The sequence below is a fragment of the Mastigoproctus giganteus genome, chromosome 1, assembly GCF_048544385.1.
Source record: "Mastigoproctus giganteus isolate SK-2022 chromosome 1, ASM4854438v1, whole genome shotgun sequence".
NCBI classification, from domain to species: Eukaryota; Metazoa; Arthropoda; class Arachnida; order Uropygi; family Thelyphonidae; genus Mastigoproctus; species Mastigoproctus giganteus.
The window spans coordinates 254,371,379-254,392,750 of NC_143575.1; the positions used below are offsets into that span (position 1 = coordinate 254,371,379).

Consider the following 21,372-nt stretch of genomic DNA (forward strand, 5'->3'; position numbering starts at 1 on the left):
AGATAACTGATAACAGCAGGCGGTGACTTACGAGTTGAATGTGACTCGGGACACTAAACTGCAGGTTTACCGACTCGCTTTGTTTCGGTCTCAGTCTGCCTTATGCTATCATGCGGTCAGGTTGTATACAGAGTGTTTCTGTGATTTCTGAATTGTGAATTTATTTATTAAATAATTTTGCAATCCTTACAATTTAAAATGGCATCAAGTGATAGAGGAGTTAAAAGAAAGTGTATGGCACAGAAATTAGAACAAGGTGTCTCGGTAGCACGTATTTGTGAAATTTACGGTGTAAAAAAAAAAAACAAACTGTTTCTGATATCTGTAAATCAAAGGCCAAATTGCAACATTTTTCTTTAAAATACAGTGTTGATAGCTCTAAATGTGGTTCTACAGAGGGGAGTAGAAAACACATGAAAGTTGCACAAGATAAAAACTTAGAAGAAACTGGGATCTAGATCAACAGAAATCTAGTGGTGTTAATGTACGAAGTTTTGAGTTGAAATCCACATATGAAACTCTTGGAAAACACTTTGGATTTAATGTTAAGGCAAGTGATGTGTGGCTGTGGTATTTTAGAAAAAACATGGCATTGTGAACAAGAACACTCATGGTGAATCTTTAAGTTCAGACACTTCGCAAGTTGAGCCATTTAGAAAATTTATAATGAATTATTAAATCTGAGGGCCTTATTTTATCACAGGTTTAGAATGCCGATGAAACTGGCCTGTTCTATCATGCTGTTCCTCAAAATATGTTGGCCTACGAACATGAATACAGCACTCCTGGTTGCAAGTTAAGTAAGGAGTAAATTTCTGCATTACTTTATGCAAATGCTGATGGCTTACATTGCCTGAAGCCCACAGTGATAGGGAAATCAAAGAAACCACACACACTCTTAAAGGCATTATGAATCAGTTGCCTGTTATTTAAGCCAGCTCAAAAAATGTGTGGTTTACTTCAGAGATTTTTTCTGACTGGTTCTTCAACTACTTTGTCCCTGATGTGAGGTGCTTCCAGACGGATGTTCTGAAAATGTCCTCCAATAATGCAAAGACATTGTTGCTTCTTGACAATGCCCCAACTTCAGCCAATTGCAGCCTGCAAGAGGCTGTATAAAAAGAGTTTTTTGAAAGATGTAATGGTTGTGTTGGAGAATGAAGAAGATGCAGAAAAAGACACAAGAGGAGCTAGGACACTTCAGAATCTACATGCCTAAAACATTAAGTCTGCGCTCTTTAACTTTGCAGCTGCTTAGAAGGAGATGAAGACTATGACTTTGACAAATGGTTGGAAGACGTTGTTGTACAATATTGAACCGGATTTGGATTTTGAAGGATTTCAGGAAAATGACTTTCGGCGCACTCTTGTAAATGCTGGCAATCGGGAAACTACTGAAGATGATGTTCTGAAATGGCTTGAAAATGATGGTGATCTTGTCTACCAAGTCCTCACTGAAGAAGAAATTGTGGACAAGGTTCAATATGGCAAGGCAGGGGAAGAAGAAGAAGACGTTGAGGAAGAGCAGATTATACCAGTATGGCCTACACTGTCTGAAATGAGAAATCTCGTGGACATCGGCATCCACTACGTAGGGACATCTTCTGACCCTGAAATCGTTCCTTACTACGAACATTTTCGGCAGTTCAGGGTGATCATTATTAAGAAACAACATCAGAGTGGCAAACAGCTAAAGCTGGATGCTTTCTTTAAGCGAACTTAAACTCCCACTCCTATTTCACCTCCAACTGCTTGTACATCTCAACCTTCTACAAGCAAGCAGATGACACCAGTGCCTCCATTTGTGAACATTTCAGAATAATCTGAAGCTGAGGATTCCCCTTCAATATGTCTACCTTCAGATACTGAATAACGACTACTGTACTACTACCGTTATGGTCACGGCAAAATATTCTTCAACTACACTGTCAAAAAGGTGAGTAAATATTACATATCAAAAAAGGATAAGTATTTTTTAATTTTTAATGTATTCTTCGTTATTTAACATAGTACATTGTGTTTTATGGAGATATTAAATAAGTTTAGTAGCATTCGTTAGCTTCTTATTTTGAATTTGACCAGCGATTTTGGAAGTTACGACTCCTGGTGTTGGCGCCAATATTGTTTAACTATCCGTCATATTGTAGTCGATAAGAAATAGCTTAATGTATAGATATCTCGAACTGATAGCATAAGGTATAAAGTTAAACTAGATAGCGTAATACGAAGCACTGTATTAGGAATCTGTTAGCTTATTATAGTATTATCAATTAATCAAAATTAAACAATGAAATTTAATCTTATTAAATTTAATTGTTATTAAATTGTATTTAAACGGGAATCATGACCCAGACTAGAGATGGGAAGCAAAGATCACAGACTAGCGAGAGTGCTGTGGCTCGGGAGAAATGAAGGGGACGATTCTCCAATGCATCACAGTCTCAAAAAATGTGCGAAATGTGAAATGTTTGCCGACCTTTTTAAACATGATCTAGCCAAGGAGGATGGCTTTGTGTGTGTTAGGTGTCTGGAGTGTCAGCGTACTGATGAGCGTCTAAGAGAGCTTGAGGTGTAAGGTAAATGCCCTCAAAGAAATTAATATTAGGGGTCCATCAGGCTCTCAGCTGCCCAGCTCAAGGACAGCTCATTGCTGTGCATCAGGCAACAAAGAGGCAATCTCCAAGGCAGAATGCACTGGTCCCAAAGGGACTAGTTATTGTTGGTGACTCTATTGTCAGGGAGACTAGGAATATACTTTGTAAGAAGGATAGGTGGAACAGGACCAGGGTCTGCCAGGGGCAAAAGTTGATGACGTAGAGCAGATATCATCTTTTCAGGGCATAAAAGGTGATATTGTTGTACACATTAAGACATTAAGAGTAAGAGATCTGCAGATTTACTCAACAAGTACAGGTCAATGTTGAAAAATAGTCGCGAGTTAGGGTTGAATGTGGTGTCTGCAATTCTGCTCAGACACGATAGGAGGGAGTATATGATGAGAGCCTTGTCATCAATTCGGCCCTGGAGAGATTTTGCAAGGATCAAGTGGTAGAATTTTTTTTAGTGTGATTTCTGCTTGTTGACAGAAGAGACTGCTTCTACAGGGATGGGATACACTTAAGTAGAAAGGGTGCAAGATATTTGCTGATGCTATCAAGGCAGTGTTAGATGGGTCGGAAAACTGCTAGTGTGGGGGGATACACAAACTAAAAGGTTAACAGTGGCCGCAGGCAGAGGCAGAAGTGATTCTTGCACTGCTTCTATTAGAATGAGCAGCAGATTGGAAAGCAAGGTAATGGAGATTTCCAGGACTGCTTGGTCTGTGTTAGGGTGGCTAGGAGCAAGAACAGGTGCATGTATACTTGCATGTACACCAATTCTAGGAGTATAGTTAATAAATTTGATGAGATTGAAGTGCTAGTGAAGACATAAAAGGCAGATATTGTTGGGATATCAGAGATGTGGTGTCACACAGACATAAGCAATGCAGAGTTGGAATTTGGGGAGTACAATGTGTATAGGAAGGGAGGAGGGGTTATGCTGTTAGTTAAGAAACACAAAATCTAAGGAAGTGCGTCCAATTGATCTTGGGGGACAATACAGTGTTGAGTCTGTGTGGTGTGACATAAGCACTGGGAAAGGAAAAATGAGAGTAGGTGTGTGTTATAGGCCTAATGAATCTGATGAGTATAATGAGCAGTTGTGAAGAGAAATAGAGTGGGCCAGTAAATCAGAATGTCTTATAATTGGAGATTTTAACTTTCCAGATATTGACTGGAACTTGTGGATTGGTCACTTGCACACTAGCAAGGCTTTTGTGGATTTATTGGATGACTGTTTTCTACAGCAACATGTTTGAGAAGCAACCAGAGAGAGTAATACTTTTGATCTGATTATCAGTAGTGATTCTTCATGCATTAAAAATCTGCAGATAAAGGAACCACTAGGTGGCAGTGATCACAGTGTGCTGAAGTGGGATTTACTCAACGATGTAACTACCATCAAGGCTAAAGGGAAGGGCTTTTGTAAAGTGACTACAGAGGCCTCAAACAGTTTTTAAATTCTGTACAGTGGGATCAACTGATGATGTTACCAACAGTGAATTCTAAATGGGTAGGCATCAAGGACTTAATTTTGGAGGCTACTAGGTGTTTCATTACAACTAAGAAATACTGTTCAAGGTTTAGGCCTAAATGGATGTCAGATGAATTAATGAGACTAGTGGCAGAGAAGAAGAATGTATGGGATGCATATAAAGTATCAGGCAATATAGAAGCCTATGGCAGATATAAACTAGTCTGTAATCAAGTCACAAAGGCGGCTAAGCTGGTGAAGGCAGATTATGAGAAATCTTTGGCAAAGGATGCAAAGAAAAACAGCAAGGAGTTCTTTACTTATGTAAACTGTAGAAGAAAAGGGATGAATCAGATTGGACCACTTAACATAGATGGGTTGACTATTGATGATCATGCTCAGTAGTTGATAAACTGAATGAGTGTTTTGCATCTATATTCACACACGAGGAGTTATTCAATGAGGGGAGTGCCAGGAGTTTATCAAACGCTAACAGGGAGCTAAGTGATTTTGTAATAACTGAGAGCAAAGTGGAGGAGAAATTGTTGAAGTTAAACATCTTGAAGGAAGGCACCTGGGGTGGATGGGATCTATCCAGTTATATTAAAGGAAGTAGCAAAGGAAGTAAGCAAACCCTTAACCATAATTATGAGAGCTTCCTTGGACTCTTGGAGGTCCCCATGGACTGGAGGTGTGCAAATGTATCACCAATTCACAATGGAGGTTCAAAAGGTGACACAAATAACTACAAAAATGTTAGTTTAACTTGTGTTCCGGGGAAAATAATGGAATCACTGGTTAAAGAAGCATTGCAGGATCATCTAGACAAGACCGCAGTAATAGTTAAGACACAGCATTTGTTTTTCAAAGGGAGGTCTTGTCTGACCAATTTGATTGCTTACTATGATGTGGTCACAAAGGAACTGAACGCCAAAAATAATTTTGATATCATATACTTGGATATAAGGAAAGTTTTTTGATACCGTTGCGCATGGAGGACTGCTGTACAAATTGGAGAGGTATGGCATCAAGGGTAAGCTGCTACAATGGATAAAGGGATGGTTGAGTGGAAGACAACAGAGAGTGGTAATCTATAGACACTGCTCTTCGTGAACAAATGTTATTAGTGGAGTTCCCCAGGGTTCGGTGTTGGGTCCGTTGTTGTTTTGTATATTTATCTATGATATTGATGAAGATATATCAGGTTTAATGTCCAAGTTTTCAGATGATACAAAGGTTGGCAAGGTTGTTAATGACAGTAAAGACAGTATAGTACTCCAACTGGACCTGTATAAGTTGGGAAAATGGGCTGAGAAGTGGCAACTGAAGTTTAACATTGACAAATGCAAAGTACTGCATAAGGGGAGCAATAACCGAAGAGAAACCTACCAACTGTGTGGTACTACACTGAGGAAAGTGAAAAAGACCTTGGGTAATTGTGCAGTGAAATATGAAGTTCGCTGAGCAGTGCAGATGGGCTGCCAGTGCAGGTCATGGAGTCTTGTCAATGATATATAGGAATTTTTCTAGCAGGGACAGGGAGGTGACTATCCCGTTATACGTGGAAATGATCAGGCCACACCTAGAGTACTATGTACAGGTCTGGAGGTCTTATTTTAGGAAAGATGTAGAGTTGCTAGAACGAGTACAAAGAAAGGCAACAAAATTGGTGAGAGGAACAAAGGGGTGCTCTTACCAATAAAGGCTTAAGTTCTACAAATTGCAGTGCCTGGAGAGTAGGCACCTGCGAGGTGATCTGATTGAGGTGTATAAGGCCTTGAATGGGTTGAGGAAGCTGAATGCTGATGGGATTCTTCCTCTTGCTCAGACCAAGAATCTGAGGGGGCACAGTTTCAAATGCCGACCGGGCTAGCCGAGTGGGTAAAGTACCTGCCTGGCAACCCAAAGGTCGCAGGTTCTATTCCCGCCTCGGGCTTGGATAAAAGTACTGCAAAAAACCTTGGGAGGTGCAATATGGCCACAGAAGCCGATGCGCCAACAACTACCAAATCAAAAAAAAAAAAAAAAAAACAGTTTCAAATTGAGGAAAGATAGTTGTAGAATAGATGTCCGGAAATTTGCCTTTAGCCAGCAGGTAGTTGATTGGTGGAACAGGCTTCCATCTATTATTGTGGAAGATAATAACCTAAATAAATTTAAGGCTGAGCTGGACAGTCATTTGGAACAAATGGAGGGGTGAAATGGGAGGGTTTTTTTTTTTGCTGATGCTGCATAAACTCACTTTCTTGCATTGTATGGCTCTGCTAATGTCCACAATAAAAGACAAAATTATTACACTCTCTAAAATAGGTGTAATAGGCTTCATTTTAAAGGCTTGGTTTTTTGACAGAATGGAACTTGTCATAAAATTGAGGATTGTCTATATTCATAAATGCCAGCCCTTTAAACTCCAAGTTTTTGCAATATCTGGTTAGCCTCTGTGAATTGGATGGTATTAGAGAATGTTATACATTTGCTAAACAGGTTAAAGGTTTAAATGATTAATGTTATATTTAATGTTGTTATACAGGAAGGTTGTGACTTGGAAAAATGCCGAAGCATTAGCCAGGGCAAGGGTTACAGGTTTTGACACAATTTCATATGAAAAAGTTCCCTGTTTAGTGCATATTCACTCAGCAATGTTTTTGCTGAATTTATTAAGAGTGAGGAATAACTGGATGTGGGAAAATATATCTTGAAGTAGGTGAGTTTCTTAAGATTTGGAAACCAGTGTACTTGGAAAGGATATTGTATGTTCCTTATGTTTAATTGGTTTTATTAATTCTTATTTTTTTTATTAAACCTTTTTTTTCTTATTAAACCTTTTTTTTTTTTTTTTATTCAGGTGCAATATTTGTTTACAGATAAAACAGGCACACTTACTGAAAATGATATGATATTTCGAAAGTGTACAGTGAATGGTATTAGGCATAAAGTTGAAAAAGAACTTCCAGAGTGTCTCTACTCAGAGATTGATCTTTCAAAGCCTATTGACATATTTCCAGTGAGTTAATTTTATACTTGTTATTTTATTAAATCAATATAACTTGTTCTATAACAGTTTTAATTTTGTAAAAAAATGTATATGCTGAACTCCAAGAAGTGTTGATGGATTTTTTTTTTTTTTTAAATTTATCCTTACAGAAAATATTCAAAGCAGAAGAAACAAAACCAATTAAAAATATAAAACATAAAAAATATAAGACATAAATACAGTATACAACTTATTATACTTTATGCATAAAAGAAAAATGCAGGCCTGATGTAGCCGAGTGATCAGGAGCAAGAGTGCATAGCACGCGTTCCTTGAGTGGACCGGGGTTCAAGCCCGTGACTACTAAATACGATAAATATTTGTATTCACGATTTATTGTAAACTCTACTGACTTGGTTGTCGTGCTGGAGTATAAACAGAAAATTTAATTAAAAGATTGATACTCATTACCAACATAGTTCTAATTGTATATTTGGAAATGTCAGCCATATGTTTTATAAATCACTTTTTTAAATCTTTTAAGGTACTTATTAGAATTATTAAAGTTATCAATTTCACATAAAATTGATTTGAAAATCTCGCTATCTTATAAAATTAATGATGTATGATGTAATGTAAATAAGAGAATAAATTGTTTTAATTTAACTCAGCTGATATTCTTCCTTCTGAGTATGAAATTTCTTGGGATTCGTTCGGATTGCCATTGTTGTTTGCTCTTTGTTTATTCCAACTACACTTAAAAGTCTTAAAACCATTTTGGCTTTGTAAATTCGATTAGGTTGTAATCTCTGATTTAAAACAGGCTCCAATTATTTTAACCTTTTCATAAATCCTTTATTTTTGTAGGGATCCGTTATATGGTTGTCTTCTACTGCTTCGTCATTTTAGCTAATCTTGACAGTAGAATACTTTTGTCTGAATTAGTTAAATTACAATATGAACTTACTCCTGCTTTTTCTGGGGATCAATTTCATGTACAGTTGACAGCTAATTCTTGGCTAGTTCTGTGGAAAATTTAAAACTATGGATTTAGATAATGAAGCAGTTACACAATGAAATTAATTGACTTCACTTCCTTCAGTTTATAACACGCAGAATCAGATTGCTGGGTTTAGATCTTCACTTAGATAGTTCCTATTTTGAATAGGATTTGGAAAATAGATCATATCTTTATGAATGTGACAATTGAACTGGTAATCCTACTGTTTCTAGATCCAAGGACTTGGTCTAGGAATATAGTAACTGAAATTAAAGAAGACATTTGATTTGTGATTGTCATAATTTTTCAGGACTGCAAATGAATTTTGTTAATTTTTTCCCATTGTAAACCTTGTCTAAGAAGGTTTACTATACAAATAGGCAGATACAGAGGTAAATGATTAATGGGAAACTACTTATTTGATAAAATGATAAAAACAACCATGGCTTTCAGAGGCAACTGCCTTCTTTTTCAATAGTTGATAAAGGAGGCAGTCCTTTATCCCCTTTCAGGTCTGTGAATGAAATAACTGAAGCTCTGAAAGCGACAGTTGTTTTTATCGCTTTTATTCCATATAGTGAAATTGCTATTATTTATATTTTATCTTATTACTTTTATTGTACAATTAGTGTGTTTTATTTTATCATTTTAATTTGATCTGGTCTTATACTATATTATTCCTGTTTTAATAAAGTTTCAGTTATATGGTTGGTGTATTATGTTGCAGTTATTATGAATCAAATGTGGACATTCTAGGGCTAGAATTTAAGGCAATGCACCCAGCTGACACGGTTGGCTAGTACAATATTGAGTCAGTGTGGTGTTACATCAGCACAAGGAAAGCAAAAATGAGAGTAAGCTTATGTATTAAGCCAAGTGACTGAGATGAGTATAATAAACAATGGGGGATTTTAACTTTCCAGATAGTGACTGGAACTTGAGGGTTGGTCTCTCATACAGTGGGAAGTCTTTTCTGGATTTATTGGATGACTGTTTCCTATACCAGCATAGAGAGATAACAAGAAAATAATACCCTTGATCCAATTATTAGCAGTAATTCCTCATGCCTTTTTTTTTTTTTTTGTTTTTATCGTTTGATGTGAGGAATACACAAAGGAACCAGTTTTTTCCTGCTTCCTTCTTGTATCGTGGCCGTGAGGTCCAACCGGAGAGTAGGGCACCTTGCCCGCGGCGGGATTTGAACCTGTGACCTTTGGGTTGCCAGCCAGGCACTTTACCCACCCGGCTAGCCCGATCGGCCCTCATGCATTAAAAATACCAGATAAAGGAACTACTAGGTCAGATTCATCACAGTATCTTGATATGGGATTTATTTGAAGATGTAACTACTGTAAAGGGCAAAGGAAAGGACTATTTCCATTCATAAAGGTGACTACAATGGTCTCAGACAGTTTTTAAATTCTGTTGCACTCCATCCAACTGCTAAATTCTAAATAGGAAGCATTTATAGAAATAATCTTTCAAATATTCATCATTTAATATTAGTATTAAGCTTGGATGAGTTGTGACAAAAAGTTATTCGAATGCACAACCTGTGTGTATTGCACACCATTCAGTATTTTTTGAAAGAAGGCTAGAGGTATTTTAAAATGTGATGTTTATGTTATTTTAAGGATACAGCTATAAAAATATTTGATTTTTTTAAATTGTAACAATTTAAAGTAGATAGTGCAAATTATGACAGCCATCTTTGTGCTAACATAGTTATGCATTGCCCCCTAAAAGCATCTGGACACGTGTCAGTTTCATACTGACGTCACTACCACTCACCTCTGTAGCATATTGCCTCCCCCCCCCTCTGGCCTCTATAGCACATGCCACCTTCCTGAGCTACCAATGTTGAGTTACTAGTGTGGGTTGTGATGATTTGGCCCTCGCCTGACATTCCAGTTCATCCCATAGGTGTTCATAGGGTTCAACTGAGGGCTCTGCACTGCCCATTCTAATCCCTTTATACATTGATGTCCACATGCACTACTTCCAGACAGTGGTGGTGGTATGGTGTGGGGCATTAACCTGTTTAAACAAATATAAGTCCATACTGCTGCCATGTTGTAAGAATTATGAAATTGTCCAAAATGTTAAGGTAAGCTTTGGTGTTGTTGGTTCAATAGCAAAGGTCCTAGGTCATACCATTAGAAATAGCACCACACCATAACTCCTGCTCCTCTAAACTTCAGCATCAGCACCATGCAAGGCAAGACCACTGATTATTATTGGTGATGTTTGGCTTATGCACAGCAGTCCCCCTCCATGAAAACTAAAGCTGTGAAGCTCCATATACAGTGTTTTTAACAGGCCTCAATCCCCTAATGACACCATAAACTCCTGGTTGATGATTTTTGTAGGGATGTCTAGTGAGATTGAAGTAATAGCTCTGAGTATCCTCTGGTCTGACAATCGAGTTTAGAAGGTATTGACTTTCAGCATGACTCGTTAAACCAGAAATGTGACATCTGACAGTAATGTCCCCTCTTAAAACTGGTCAGCTTGGCTGTACATGCAATGACGAGAATAGCTGACTTTTGTAGCTTGTGTGCCTTCCTTATTAGTACTTGTAGTGACAAAGCAAGAAAAAAGTTCATAAAGCATCAGCTAAAAAAAACACACATACAATTCACCCATTCATGCGATCCAAGAATTGCCTAGTTCTTTCTTAAATTTATTCAAACCACCCACTCTCACAACAACAGACAGAAGTTTGTTCCAACAATCAACTGCTGGCTGAAGGGAAACTTCTGTACATCTATCCTGCAACCATCTTTCAATTTGAATTTATGCACCCTTGTGTGTAATCACAGCAAGAGGAAGAATGCTCTCATTGTTTAGCTTACTCAATCCATTCAACACCTTAATCAGATACCCAAGCAGATGCCTAATCACCAAATGCTGCAATTTGTGAAATTGAAGCCTTTCTTGGTAAGTGCACATTTTTGCTCTCTTCACCAATCTGGTTGCCTTTCTCTGCATTCCAGCAGATCTGCATTGTCCCTAAAATGAGGCCTCCAGACCAGTATGCAGTATTCAAGATGCAGCCTTACAATGGCCTTGTACAAAGGGATAATCACTACTAGAAAAGTTTCTGTATATTGTTGACAAAACCCCATCAGCTGACCTAGCAGCCTGTCACGCTGCTCAGAGAATTTCATTCTGATTAGCCAAATAGGGCACTCTAGTCGCAGAAGAGAACAGTCAGTGGATTTTTGGCTGCTGTAAAGGGATAAGTATTTTTAATTTTTACAGTATTCTTCGTTAATTAACATACTACATTGTTTTTTACAGATATATTAAATAGGTTTAGTAGCATTTGCTAGCTTCTTATTTTGAATTTAACTAGCGATTTTTGGAAGTTACGACTCCTGGTGTTGGCGCCAATATTGTTGAACCAGCCACCATATTGTAGTCAATAAGAAATAGCATAACATATATATATATCTCGAACTGATAGCATAAGGTATAAAGTAAAACTAGATAGCGTAACACAAAACACTCAATTAGGAATCTGTTAGCTTATTATAGTATTATCAATTAATTAAAAATATTATTAATCATATTAAATTTCATTGTTAATTAAATTGTATTTAAACGGAAATCATGACCCAGAAGAGCTGCAAAGCAAAGTTCACAGACGAGCGAGAGTGCTGGGACTTGGGGGAGAAAGAACAGGGCGATTCTCCAATGCATCACGGTCTCTAAAAATGTGCGTAATATGAAATGTTTGCTGAACTTTCTAAAATGGGACATGATCTAGCCAAGGAGGATGTCTTTGTGTGTGCTAGATTTCAAGAAATTAGGCTCCAACTCGGTGTTTTGATGGGCGTCTATGAGAGCTTGAGGTGTAGGGTAAATGCCCTCAAAGAAATTAATATGAGGGGCCCATGAAACTCTCAGCTACCCAGCTCAATGGCAGAGCTCACTCCTGTGCATCAGGCAAGACAGAGGCATTCTCCAAGGCAGAATGCACTGGTCCCAAAGGAACTATTTATTGTTGGTGACTATTGTCAAGGAGACGGCGAATATACTATGCAAGAAGGATAAGTGGAACAGGACCGGGGGCAAAAGTTGATGTCGTTGTAGAGCAGATATCATCTTTTCAGGGCACAAAAGATCATATTGTTGTACACATTGGCACTAATGACATTAAGAGTAAGAGATCTGCAGATTTATTCAACAAGGATAGGTCAATGTTGAAAAAAAGTTGAGTTAGGTTTGAATGTGAAAGTGTCTGCAATTCTGCCCAAACACAATAGGAAGGAGTACATGATGAGAGCCTTGTCGATCAATTCGGCCCTGGAGAGATTGTGCAAGGCTCAAGAGGTAGAATTTTTTTCACCCTGGTTTGTGCTTGTTCACAGGAGAGACAGCTTTTACAGGGATGAGGTATGGTTAAATAGAAAGGGTGCAAGAATATTTGCTGATGCTATCAAGGGAGTGTTAGGTGGGTTGGAAAACTGCTAGTTGGGGGGGATACACAGACTAAAAGGTTAAAAGTGGCCACTTGTAGGCAAAAGTGATTCTTGCACTGCTTCTGTTAGAATGAGCAGCAGTCTGGAAAACAAGGCAATGGAGATTTCCAGGACTTCTGTAAGAGTCATAGTGGAACAAATAAATACATGGGCTGTGTTAGGGTAACTAACAGTAGAAACAGGTGCATGTATTGGATGTGTCTGACTTTGCTCCTCATTTAATGTGATATTATACAGTGCTATGTTTAAATAATGCAGTAAGTTTCATATCAATTGGCTCGGAATCAGGTTTATCTGTGTAGATCTCTCTCCGAATCTGTTGTGGAAGTTCAAGGTAAATAAAAATTTTTGATTTTTGTATTAATCTTTCCATATAACTATCCAGTCTGCTATGTGCGGCATTGTTTCTACAGTAAATCAACCAGCAAATTTCAATCTACAGCAAATCAGCCACTCATGCTCATCAATCAGGGGGGGGATCTACTACAAACAGCCCCGAATTATGTGGAGGTGAACCACCCTCCAATGAGCGGGAGCTTCCAGGCTCTCCCATTACCACTGCATGGTGGCTCCTGCCGATGCCACACTCTCCTTGATGCCCAACATCGAAGTCATGTCCACTTCCAGCATGGACAACAGAGTAGTGGCTATAATCGCATGCGATGGCTTCATCCATGGGAGTAGTGGCGTAGAACTCAAAACGGCCCCTGCTTTAGGGCATGTTTTTGTAACTAGACTTGACCCTGATACAGCCTCACAAGACATTTGGAATTTGATTTTAAGCAAGATTGGAGTGCACACCAGCGTTCGTAAAATGCATACAAAACACCCTTCTTATGCATCTTTCGATGTTCACCCTCGGATTTAGATGTTATTCTCAGCCCTCACTTGTGGCTGTTCGGCTCATGGGTCAGGGAATTTCGGGAAAATTCTCGAATCTCTGTCCCCAGAAACCATCACTAGCAACTAAAGGGAACAGAGGACATTGGAAATGGCAGGCTGTGCTCAGTTTTTACCTAAAAGGTCAGGAGCATCTATAATAAACTCCACTCCCTACAATCACTCTTGTTCCTTGAGGAATTTGAGATTCTTTGCCTTACAGAGACCTGGATGTCATCCAATAAACAGCTCGACATGTTCAGAAACTCATCTTATCATGCAGCTACTAATGATTGTATGGGAAGAAGAGGGGGAGACATTATAATTATTTACCATTGTAATTTTTCACTCTCCTGCCTGAGGTCCAGCAGTTCTGATCGCTTTCAAGCTTTATGTGCCAATGTAACACTTATTTAAATTATGTTTACTCAATTTTCGCTGGTAAGTATCACTAATTAAAAAAAATCTGTAATTTTCATTTGCACAGTACAATTAAAAAATGTTTGATTCTCAAAGAAAACTCACATTTGTTCAGAGCATTAAAAACATTATCAGGAACATTTTCACAAAACTGTAGACCCACACAAACCGTTTTAAAGAAAGACATCGAGCTTCTTGAAAGGGTGCAAAGAAGGGTAACTCGCCTGGTGAGATCGGCAAAAGGGTGTCCTTATGAAGAAAGACTTCGAATATGTGGGCTGCAGTAGTTTGGAAACTAGATACCTCAGAGGAGATTTGATTGAATTGTTTAAGGCTCTGAGAGGCATCAGTAAAATGAATGAGGACAAAATTTTCAAGATTATAAATGATGCTAGAACTAGGGGACATAAATTCAAGTTACGGGGGGAAATGTTTAGATTGGACTGCAGGAAGTTTTATTATAGCCAGCGAGTTATAAATTACTGGAATAAGTTGCCTTCATGGGTGGTAGAGGCCGACAGTTTGGGGAAATTCAAAGGTCATCTGGATAGTACTTTCGGGTAAGGGAAGCGCATAGGACGATAGGTTTAATTTCCTTTTTATTTATTTTTTATTTTTTTTTTATTTATTAATTATTATTAATTAGTTATTTATTTTATTTATTTTTTGTTTTTATCATTGTTTTGTTCGGATTTTTTTTTTTTTTGGCTGGTGCAGCATAAGCCATAGGCTTTCTTGCACCATGAGGCCGTTACTAATACTAAAAGCATGAATCATTTTTTTTGCGAGTCGGCTTTTCTACGGGTTGTTCTGATGCGTCTTCAGCATCATCGTTAATTTCTTCGTGATCATGGTCACGTCTAACACTGTTCAGCAGTATTTCGTCTTCATTTGGATGTTCTGTTGTAGTCAGATCTTGATCGACGTAAACATAACTATCCAGTGTTATTTCATTTTTGATGTTTCCGGACAATTCTAATAATGTCCAAAAGTTTTTCAGTTGTGAAAAGGGCAATTCATCTTATTCGTCCAGTTGTCGTTCGACTTCTGTATTCAGTGCAAATCCCGCTTTCAAAAAACAATTTTGAATAGTGTTTTCGATGACATCGTTTGTCCAAACTTTTGCCAGTCAGAGATGCAATCTTTAACCTCCAAGTTTCTATTTTCTGATAATGCATTGACAATCTTCATTATTATTCTCTTTCGATAATGAAATTTAAAATTTTTAATAATGCCTTGGTCAATTGGCTGGAGTTTTTACGTCACGTTTGGTGGTAAAAACAACGACTTCACACTTTTAAGTTTGGCAGAAATACTGGCAGGATGTGCCGGACAGTTGTCATTTACCAACACGATTTTCCTTTTTTCTTTTGTTATACGCTTGTCTACTTTTAATATCCAGTCTTCAAAGATATCACTTGTCATCCATGCTTTTTTATTAAAGGTGTAGTCAACTTCCAAAGATTTTGTGCCTCTGAAACATCTTGGGTTTTTTGATTTTCCGATGACTAAAAGTCTTAATTTTTCACTTCCTGTCATATTTGCTCCAACTAGCACATTGATTCTTTCTTTGCTTTGTTTTCCACCAAAACAATTATCCTTAAAAGCAAGTGTTCTATTCGGTAAACGTTTAAAGAATAAACCCATCTCATCAGCATTAAAAACATCCTTAGGTTCATATTCTTCCAAAATCTTCTTTAAGGTATTGTTCCTCCAACTGTTGCAATCTTCTTTGCTTACATTAATACTTTCTCTACAAATAACCTTTTCCACAATTCTGTGGTGCTTCTTAAATTTATCTAGCCACCCAGTGCTCGCATTAAATTCTGTATGTCCAAGGGACTGTGCAAATTTCAGAGTTTGTTGCTTAATGATTGGACCCATATTGGTATATTCTTTTCGCGTATCATTTGCACCCATTTTAGAACAGCTTTATCAACATCTTCGTACATACACAACTTAATTCGCTTTTCCTCTCCTTCCTCAATTGCATTTAAAATTGATTCTCAATTTTTTAAAATTGTAGATAAGCTGCTTGCAGGTATGCCATATTTCTCTGCAACATCTTTTTTCTTAAAACCCTGGTCAATATCGTGAAGAATCTTTACTTTATCATTAATACTTAAACACTTTCTCTTCGACATTGTTTGCACAACTGTAAAAATTACTCTACTGCAACTCTTGCCAATATACACACACCACAAACTTCACTGCACTGGCCATATAGTGAATTGTTAGTACCACCTACTCAATGACGTTCACTTGCCAATTCAACAGTATCACATAATTCCTATCAATCATTTTGAAGAAATATACGACTTTGTGAATTTCTTTTATTCTGCTTTCATTCATATATACACGAAAGAAAATTTATGGTTAGTGTATGCTTTTCAGAAAAAAAAAAATACAAAGAGCATATAGCCTATGTGATTGATGACAAATTGTTCTAAAAGAACGAAAAAAAAAAAAAAAAAAAAAAAAAATTCCCAAAAACCATCTACTGGAAGTCCAGTTAGATGAGAATGGACATATTATATAATGATTGACAGGAAAGTCACATGGTACGATTGAGGTGAGAAGTGGGTGTCACTCAGTAGTTACTAAAATCTGACTATGGTAGCATTCTATGTATTGCCGCCGCAGCACGCTAAAGGTTTACCACAGCAAATTTCATTTTCCCCTGAGCCAACATCAATTTACAAATCTATCCTATTTATTGTAAAGTTTATGACCACTTTTGGTTTTATAACTGTAACAAAAATGAAAAAAAGACCCTGCTACAGTCATCAATGGCCACAAGTACAGTGAAACTTCCCTTTAATGGACAGCCATGGGGAACAAAAAATTTGTCTATTAGAGAGAAGTGTCCACTAACAAGAAGTCTGAGGGAGAAAAAAAAAAAGAAAGAAAGAAAAATCGTTAAACGTTTAATGTAAAATTAAATTATATACAGATTTTGCACAATATTTTTGTAAATAATATACATACAATTGTGCTATGCATATTATGACTTTATCTTAAGAAAAATGCATACAGTAATCACTTATTTTATTCTGTACCTTCTTCCGGCTGATAATTTTGTTTTCAACATTTGTTTGGAGTGAAGAAACCATCGAAAGTCCTTCAGTATCTTCTTCAGCGGCGAAAAACATTTATAAACGATTGATTTGTATGAGATCATCTTCTATTTTCATCGGTGGTTCGTGATTAATATAATCTTTGACAGAATGACCTCCTTTAGCATTAGCATTAGTAGAGGCATTTGATGCAAGAAAGCAAGCTTATGCAGCATCAGCCAAAAAAAAAAAAGTAACATAAATAAATAAAAATAACCACTTCCACTTCACCCCTCTGTTCGTTCGAAATACCTGTCCAGCTGAGCCTTAAACTTATTTAGGCTATCAACTTCCACGACAAGGGATGGAAGTCTGTTCCACCCACCAACCACCCGCTGGCTAAAGGCAAATTTCCGCACATCTATCCTACATCTGTCTTTCCTCAATTTGAATTTATGCCCTCTCAGGTGATTTTTCTGAGCTAGAGGAAGAATCCCATCAGCATTGAGCATGCTCAAACCATTCAAGGCTTTGTACACCTCTATCAGATCACCCCGCTGGTGCCTAGTTTCCAGACACTGTAATTTGCAAAACTTAAGCCTTTCTTCGTAAGAGAACCCCTTTGTCCCATTCACCAATCTAGTTGCCCTTCTCTGTACTCGTTCCAGCAGCTCTACATCCTTCCTGAAATGAGGCCTCCAGGCCTGTATACAGTACTCTAGGTGTGGCCTGACCATTGCCTTATACAAGGGAATAATCACCTCCTTATCCCTGCTAGAAAAATTCCTATATATCATTGACAATACACCATGAGCTACTCTTGCAGCTCGTCTGCACTGCTCAGAGAACTTCATATCTGCCTGCACCACCACCCCCAGGTCCCTTTCATTCTCTACCACTGTCAGTGTAGTACCACAGAGTTGATACGTTGCTCTGGGGTTGCTGTTTCCCATATGTAGTACTTTACATTTGTCAATGTTAAACTTCGTTTGCCACCTCGAAGCCCATCTGCTCAACCTTTCCAAATCCTGTTGCAGCAGCATAGTGTCAGTAGTGTCCTTGACAACACTGCCAACCTTCGTATCGTCTGCAAACTTGGACATTAAGCCTGATATACCATCATCAATATCATTTATAAATACAGAAAACAATAAAGGCCCCAATACTGAACCCTGAGGGACTCCACTAATAACATTAGTCCACGATGAGCAGTGTCCATTGATTACCACTCTCTGTCTTCTCCCCCTCAACCACCCCTTTATCCATAGCAGCAACTTGCCTCCAATGCCACACTGCTCCAATTTGTGCAGCAGTCTTCCATGTGCAACAGTATCAAAAGCCTTTCTAAGATCCAAGTATATAATATCAAAGTTATTCCCTGCATCCAGTTCTTTTGTGACTGCATCATAGTATCCAATCAAATTGGTCAGGCAAGACTTCCCCTTAACAAAACCATGCTGTGTCCTAGCTATAACTGAAGTCTTGTCTAGATGATCCTGCAGTGCTTCTTTCACCAGTGCCTCCATTAATTTTCCGGGAACAGAAGTTAAACTCACAGGTCTATAATTACTTGTGTCAGCCTTTGATCCCCCTTTGTGAATTGGGGTCACATTTGCACATCTCCAGTCAATGGGTACCTCCCCTGAGTCCAAGGAAGCTCTCATAATTATGGCTAAGGGTTTGCTTACCTCCTTTGCTGCCTCCTTTAATATAACTGGATAGATCCCATCCACCCCCAGGTGCCTTTCTTGTGTTTATCTTCAACAATTTCTCCTCCACTTTGCTCTCAGTTATTACAAGATTCTCTAGCTTACTGCTAGAGTTGAATACACCTCTGGCATTCCCCTCGCTGAATAACTCCTCATGTGCGAATGTCGATGCAAAATATTCATTTAGTTTGTTAGCTACCCGAGCAGGGTCATCAACAGTTGACCCATCGATCTCAAGTGGACCAATCTGATTCATCCCCTTCCTTCTAGAGTTTACATAAGTAAAGAACTCTTTGCTGTTTTTCTTCGCATCCCTTGCCAAGGATCTCTCGTAATCTGCCTTCGCCTGCCTAACCTCCTTTGTAACTCGGTTACAGATCAACTTGTATCTATCATAGGCGTCCGTGTCACGTGTTAATTTGTATGTATCCCATGCATTTTTCTTCTCTGCCATATGCCTCATTAGTTCATCTGACAACCATTTAGGCCTAAACCTTGAACAATATTTCTTAGTTGGTATGTAAAGCCTAGTAGCTTCCACGATAAGTTCTTTGAATGCTTCCCATTTTGAATTTGCTGTTGGCAATATCATCAGTTGATCCCACTGTATAGAATTTAAATACTGTCTCAGTCCATTGTAGTCGCCTTTACGAAAGCAATACCCCTTCCCTTTACCCCTAATGGTAGTTACCTCTTTGAGTAACTCCCACTTCAGCACACTGTGATCACTGCCACCAAGTGGTTCATTTATCTGCAGATTCTTAATGCATGAAGAATCACTACTGATAATCAAATCAAGAGTATTACTCCCTCTAGTTGCCTCCCGAACATGCTGATGTAGAAAACAATCATCCAATAAATCCACAAAAGCCTTGCTACTGTGTGAGTGACCAGCCCCCAAATTCCAGTCAATATCTGGGAAATTAAAATCCCCCATTATAAGACTCTCTGATTTACTGGCCCACTCTATTTCTCCGAACAGTTTCTTATTATACTCATCAGAGTCATTAGGCCTATAGCACACTCCTACTCTCAATTTTGATCTCCCAATGCTTATGTCACACCAAACTGACTCGACACTGCACTGTCCAGCGATGTCGACTGGCTTCACTTCCTTGGATTTTATGTGTTTTTTAACTAATAGCATAACCCCTCCTCCCTTCCTATCCTGTCTATCCTTTCTGTAGACCTTGTACTCCCCAAATTCCAGTTCTGCATTTCTTATATCTGTGTGACACCACGTCTCTGAAATCCCCACAATATCTGCCTTTGATGTTTTGAGCAATTGGAATTTGAGCATGAGGATGAAGAAATGGAAATCCTTCCATTTCTTCATCCTCATGAGGAACTTCTTGAAAAATATCGATGATAATGTCGTTGATATCTAGAGCACCATCTTCTGTAGTGAGGTTCGAGTCTATATCTTTGTAGCCAGGGTCACTTGTAGCTGAAGTATCGTACATGATCAATAGATGTTGAAGTTCTTGTTCTTCTTGGTGCTCCACATTGCTGTTCACAATTTCAATTTTTGCGTTTGAGAAGCCAGACTTTACAAAACAGTTCACGACAGTTTGTTTTCTAATTGCATTTACTGAAGAGGAAATCCATTGAATCGCATCTAGGATGCCGATTTTCTTTGCAAGGTCACTCGCACATGTTACATTGTTCATGTTTGCAATGAGATGTCTTAAAACACGTTTTCTGTAGTGAAGTTTAAAATTTTTTATTATCCCTTGATCCAAGGGCTGACACTCTGCAGATGTGTTTGGTGGCAGAAAAACGATTTTAATGTTGGACAATTCAATGTGCGGGTGAGATGCAGCATTATCCATGAAAAGAATAATTTTTCTGTTTTGACTAATCATGTTTTGGTTAAAGTGACTTATCCATTCACTCACTCATGATATTTCGTGTCATCCACGCTTTTTTATTAGACTTCCAGTCAACATTCAAAAGATTCAGCTTTATGCCCTTGAAACAACAAGGATTTTGTGGTTTTCCTATAACAAGAGGTTGTTCAAAGTCTCCCAGCATATTTTTACACAATAGTACAGTCAAGCGTTCCTTAGAAATTTTTCCGCCCTGGCACTTTTCGTTTTTTAGATTCATTGTTTTTTCAGGAAGAGCTTTAAAAAACAACCCTGTTTCGTCACAGTTGCAAATATCCTTAGCTTCAAAATCATGACATAAATCTTCCAATTTGACGGTCCACTCTGTTACAACCCCAGTATCAACAGATCCACCTTCACCACTTACGGTTTTCCAAGAAATTTTATGCCGAGTTTTGAACTTGTCTAGCCATCCCACAGAAGCTTTGAACTCATTTACTCCCATAGATTTCGCAACCTCCAAAGCCTTTTCCCTAATAATAGGCCCATTAATGGGAATTTTTTTAGTACGTGTGTGACAAAACCACTCATACGTAACATTGTCAATTTGAAATCCAACGGTTTTCGGGAATCATTTTTGAACCTGATCATTTCCATGTTGCCAAAATTGTTTGAGCAGTTCATTTTTTTTCCTTTAGTATGTCGCTTACCTGCTCTTCCCAATTTTGAATTTTGCAGCGAGATTGCGAACACTATTTTTTTGCCGATCATATGCATTAATGAGTTCGACTTTATTTTTTAAAGTTAAATGTTTACGAGAAGACATTGTGCACTTCATACGACACAACAAAACTGAAAACTGAAACTCAAAAGACGAAAGGCCGACCAAATCTCCCCCCCTCCGAACACACCGAATTCATCAGAAGTTTTACATATGCCTTAAA

The 21,372-nt window shown here is 38.1% G+C and overlaps 1 protein-coding gene across 1 annotated transcript in view; it reads left to right on the forward strand.

Annotated features, from left to right (window-relative positions):
• The window catches only part of LOC150091794 (phospholipid-transporting ATPase IF-like), a 438,958-nt gene that overhangs the window by 161,753 nt on the left and 255,833 nt on the right, over positions 1 to 21,372 (forward strand). The window contains exon 12 of the mRNA XM_090369752.1: positions 6,920 to 7,078. Coding sequence (XP_090225878.1) covers positions 6,920 to 7,078 — 159 coding nt within the window. The remainder of the gene's footprint in view (positions 1 to 6,919; positions 7,079 to 21,372) is intronic.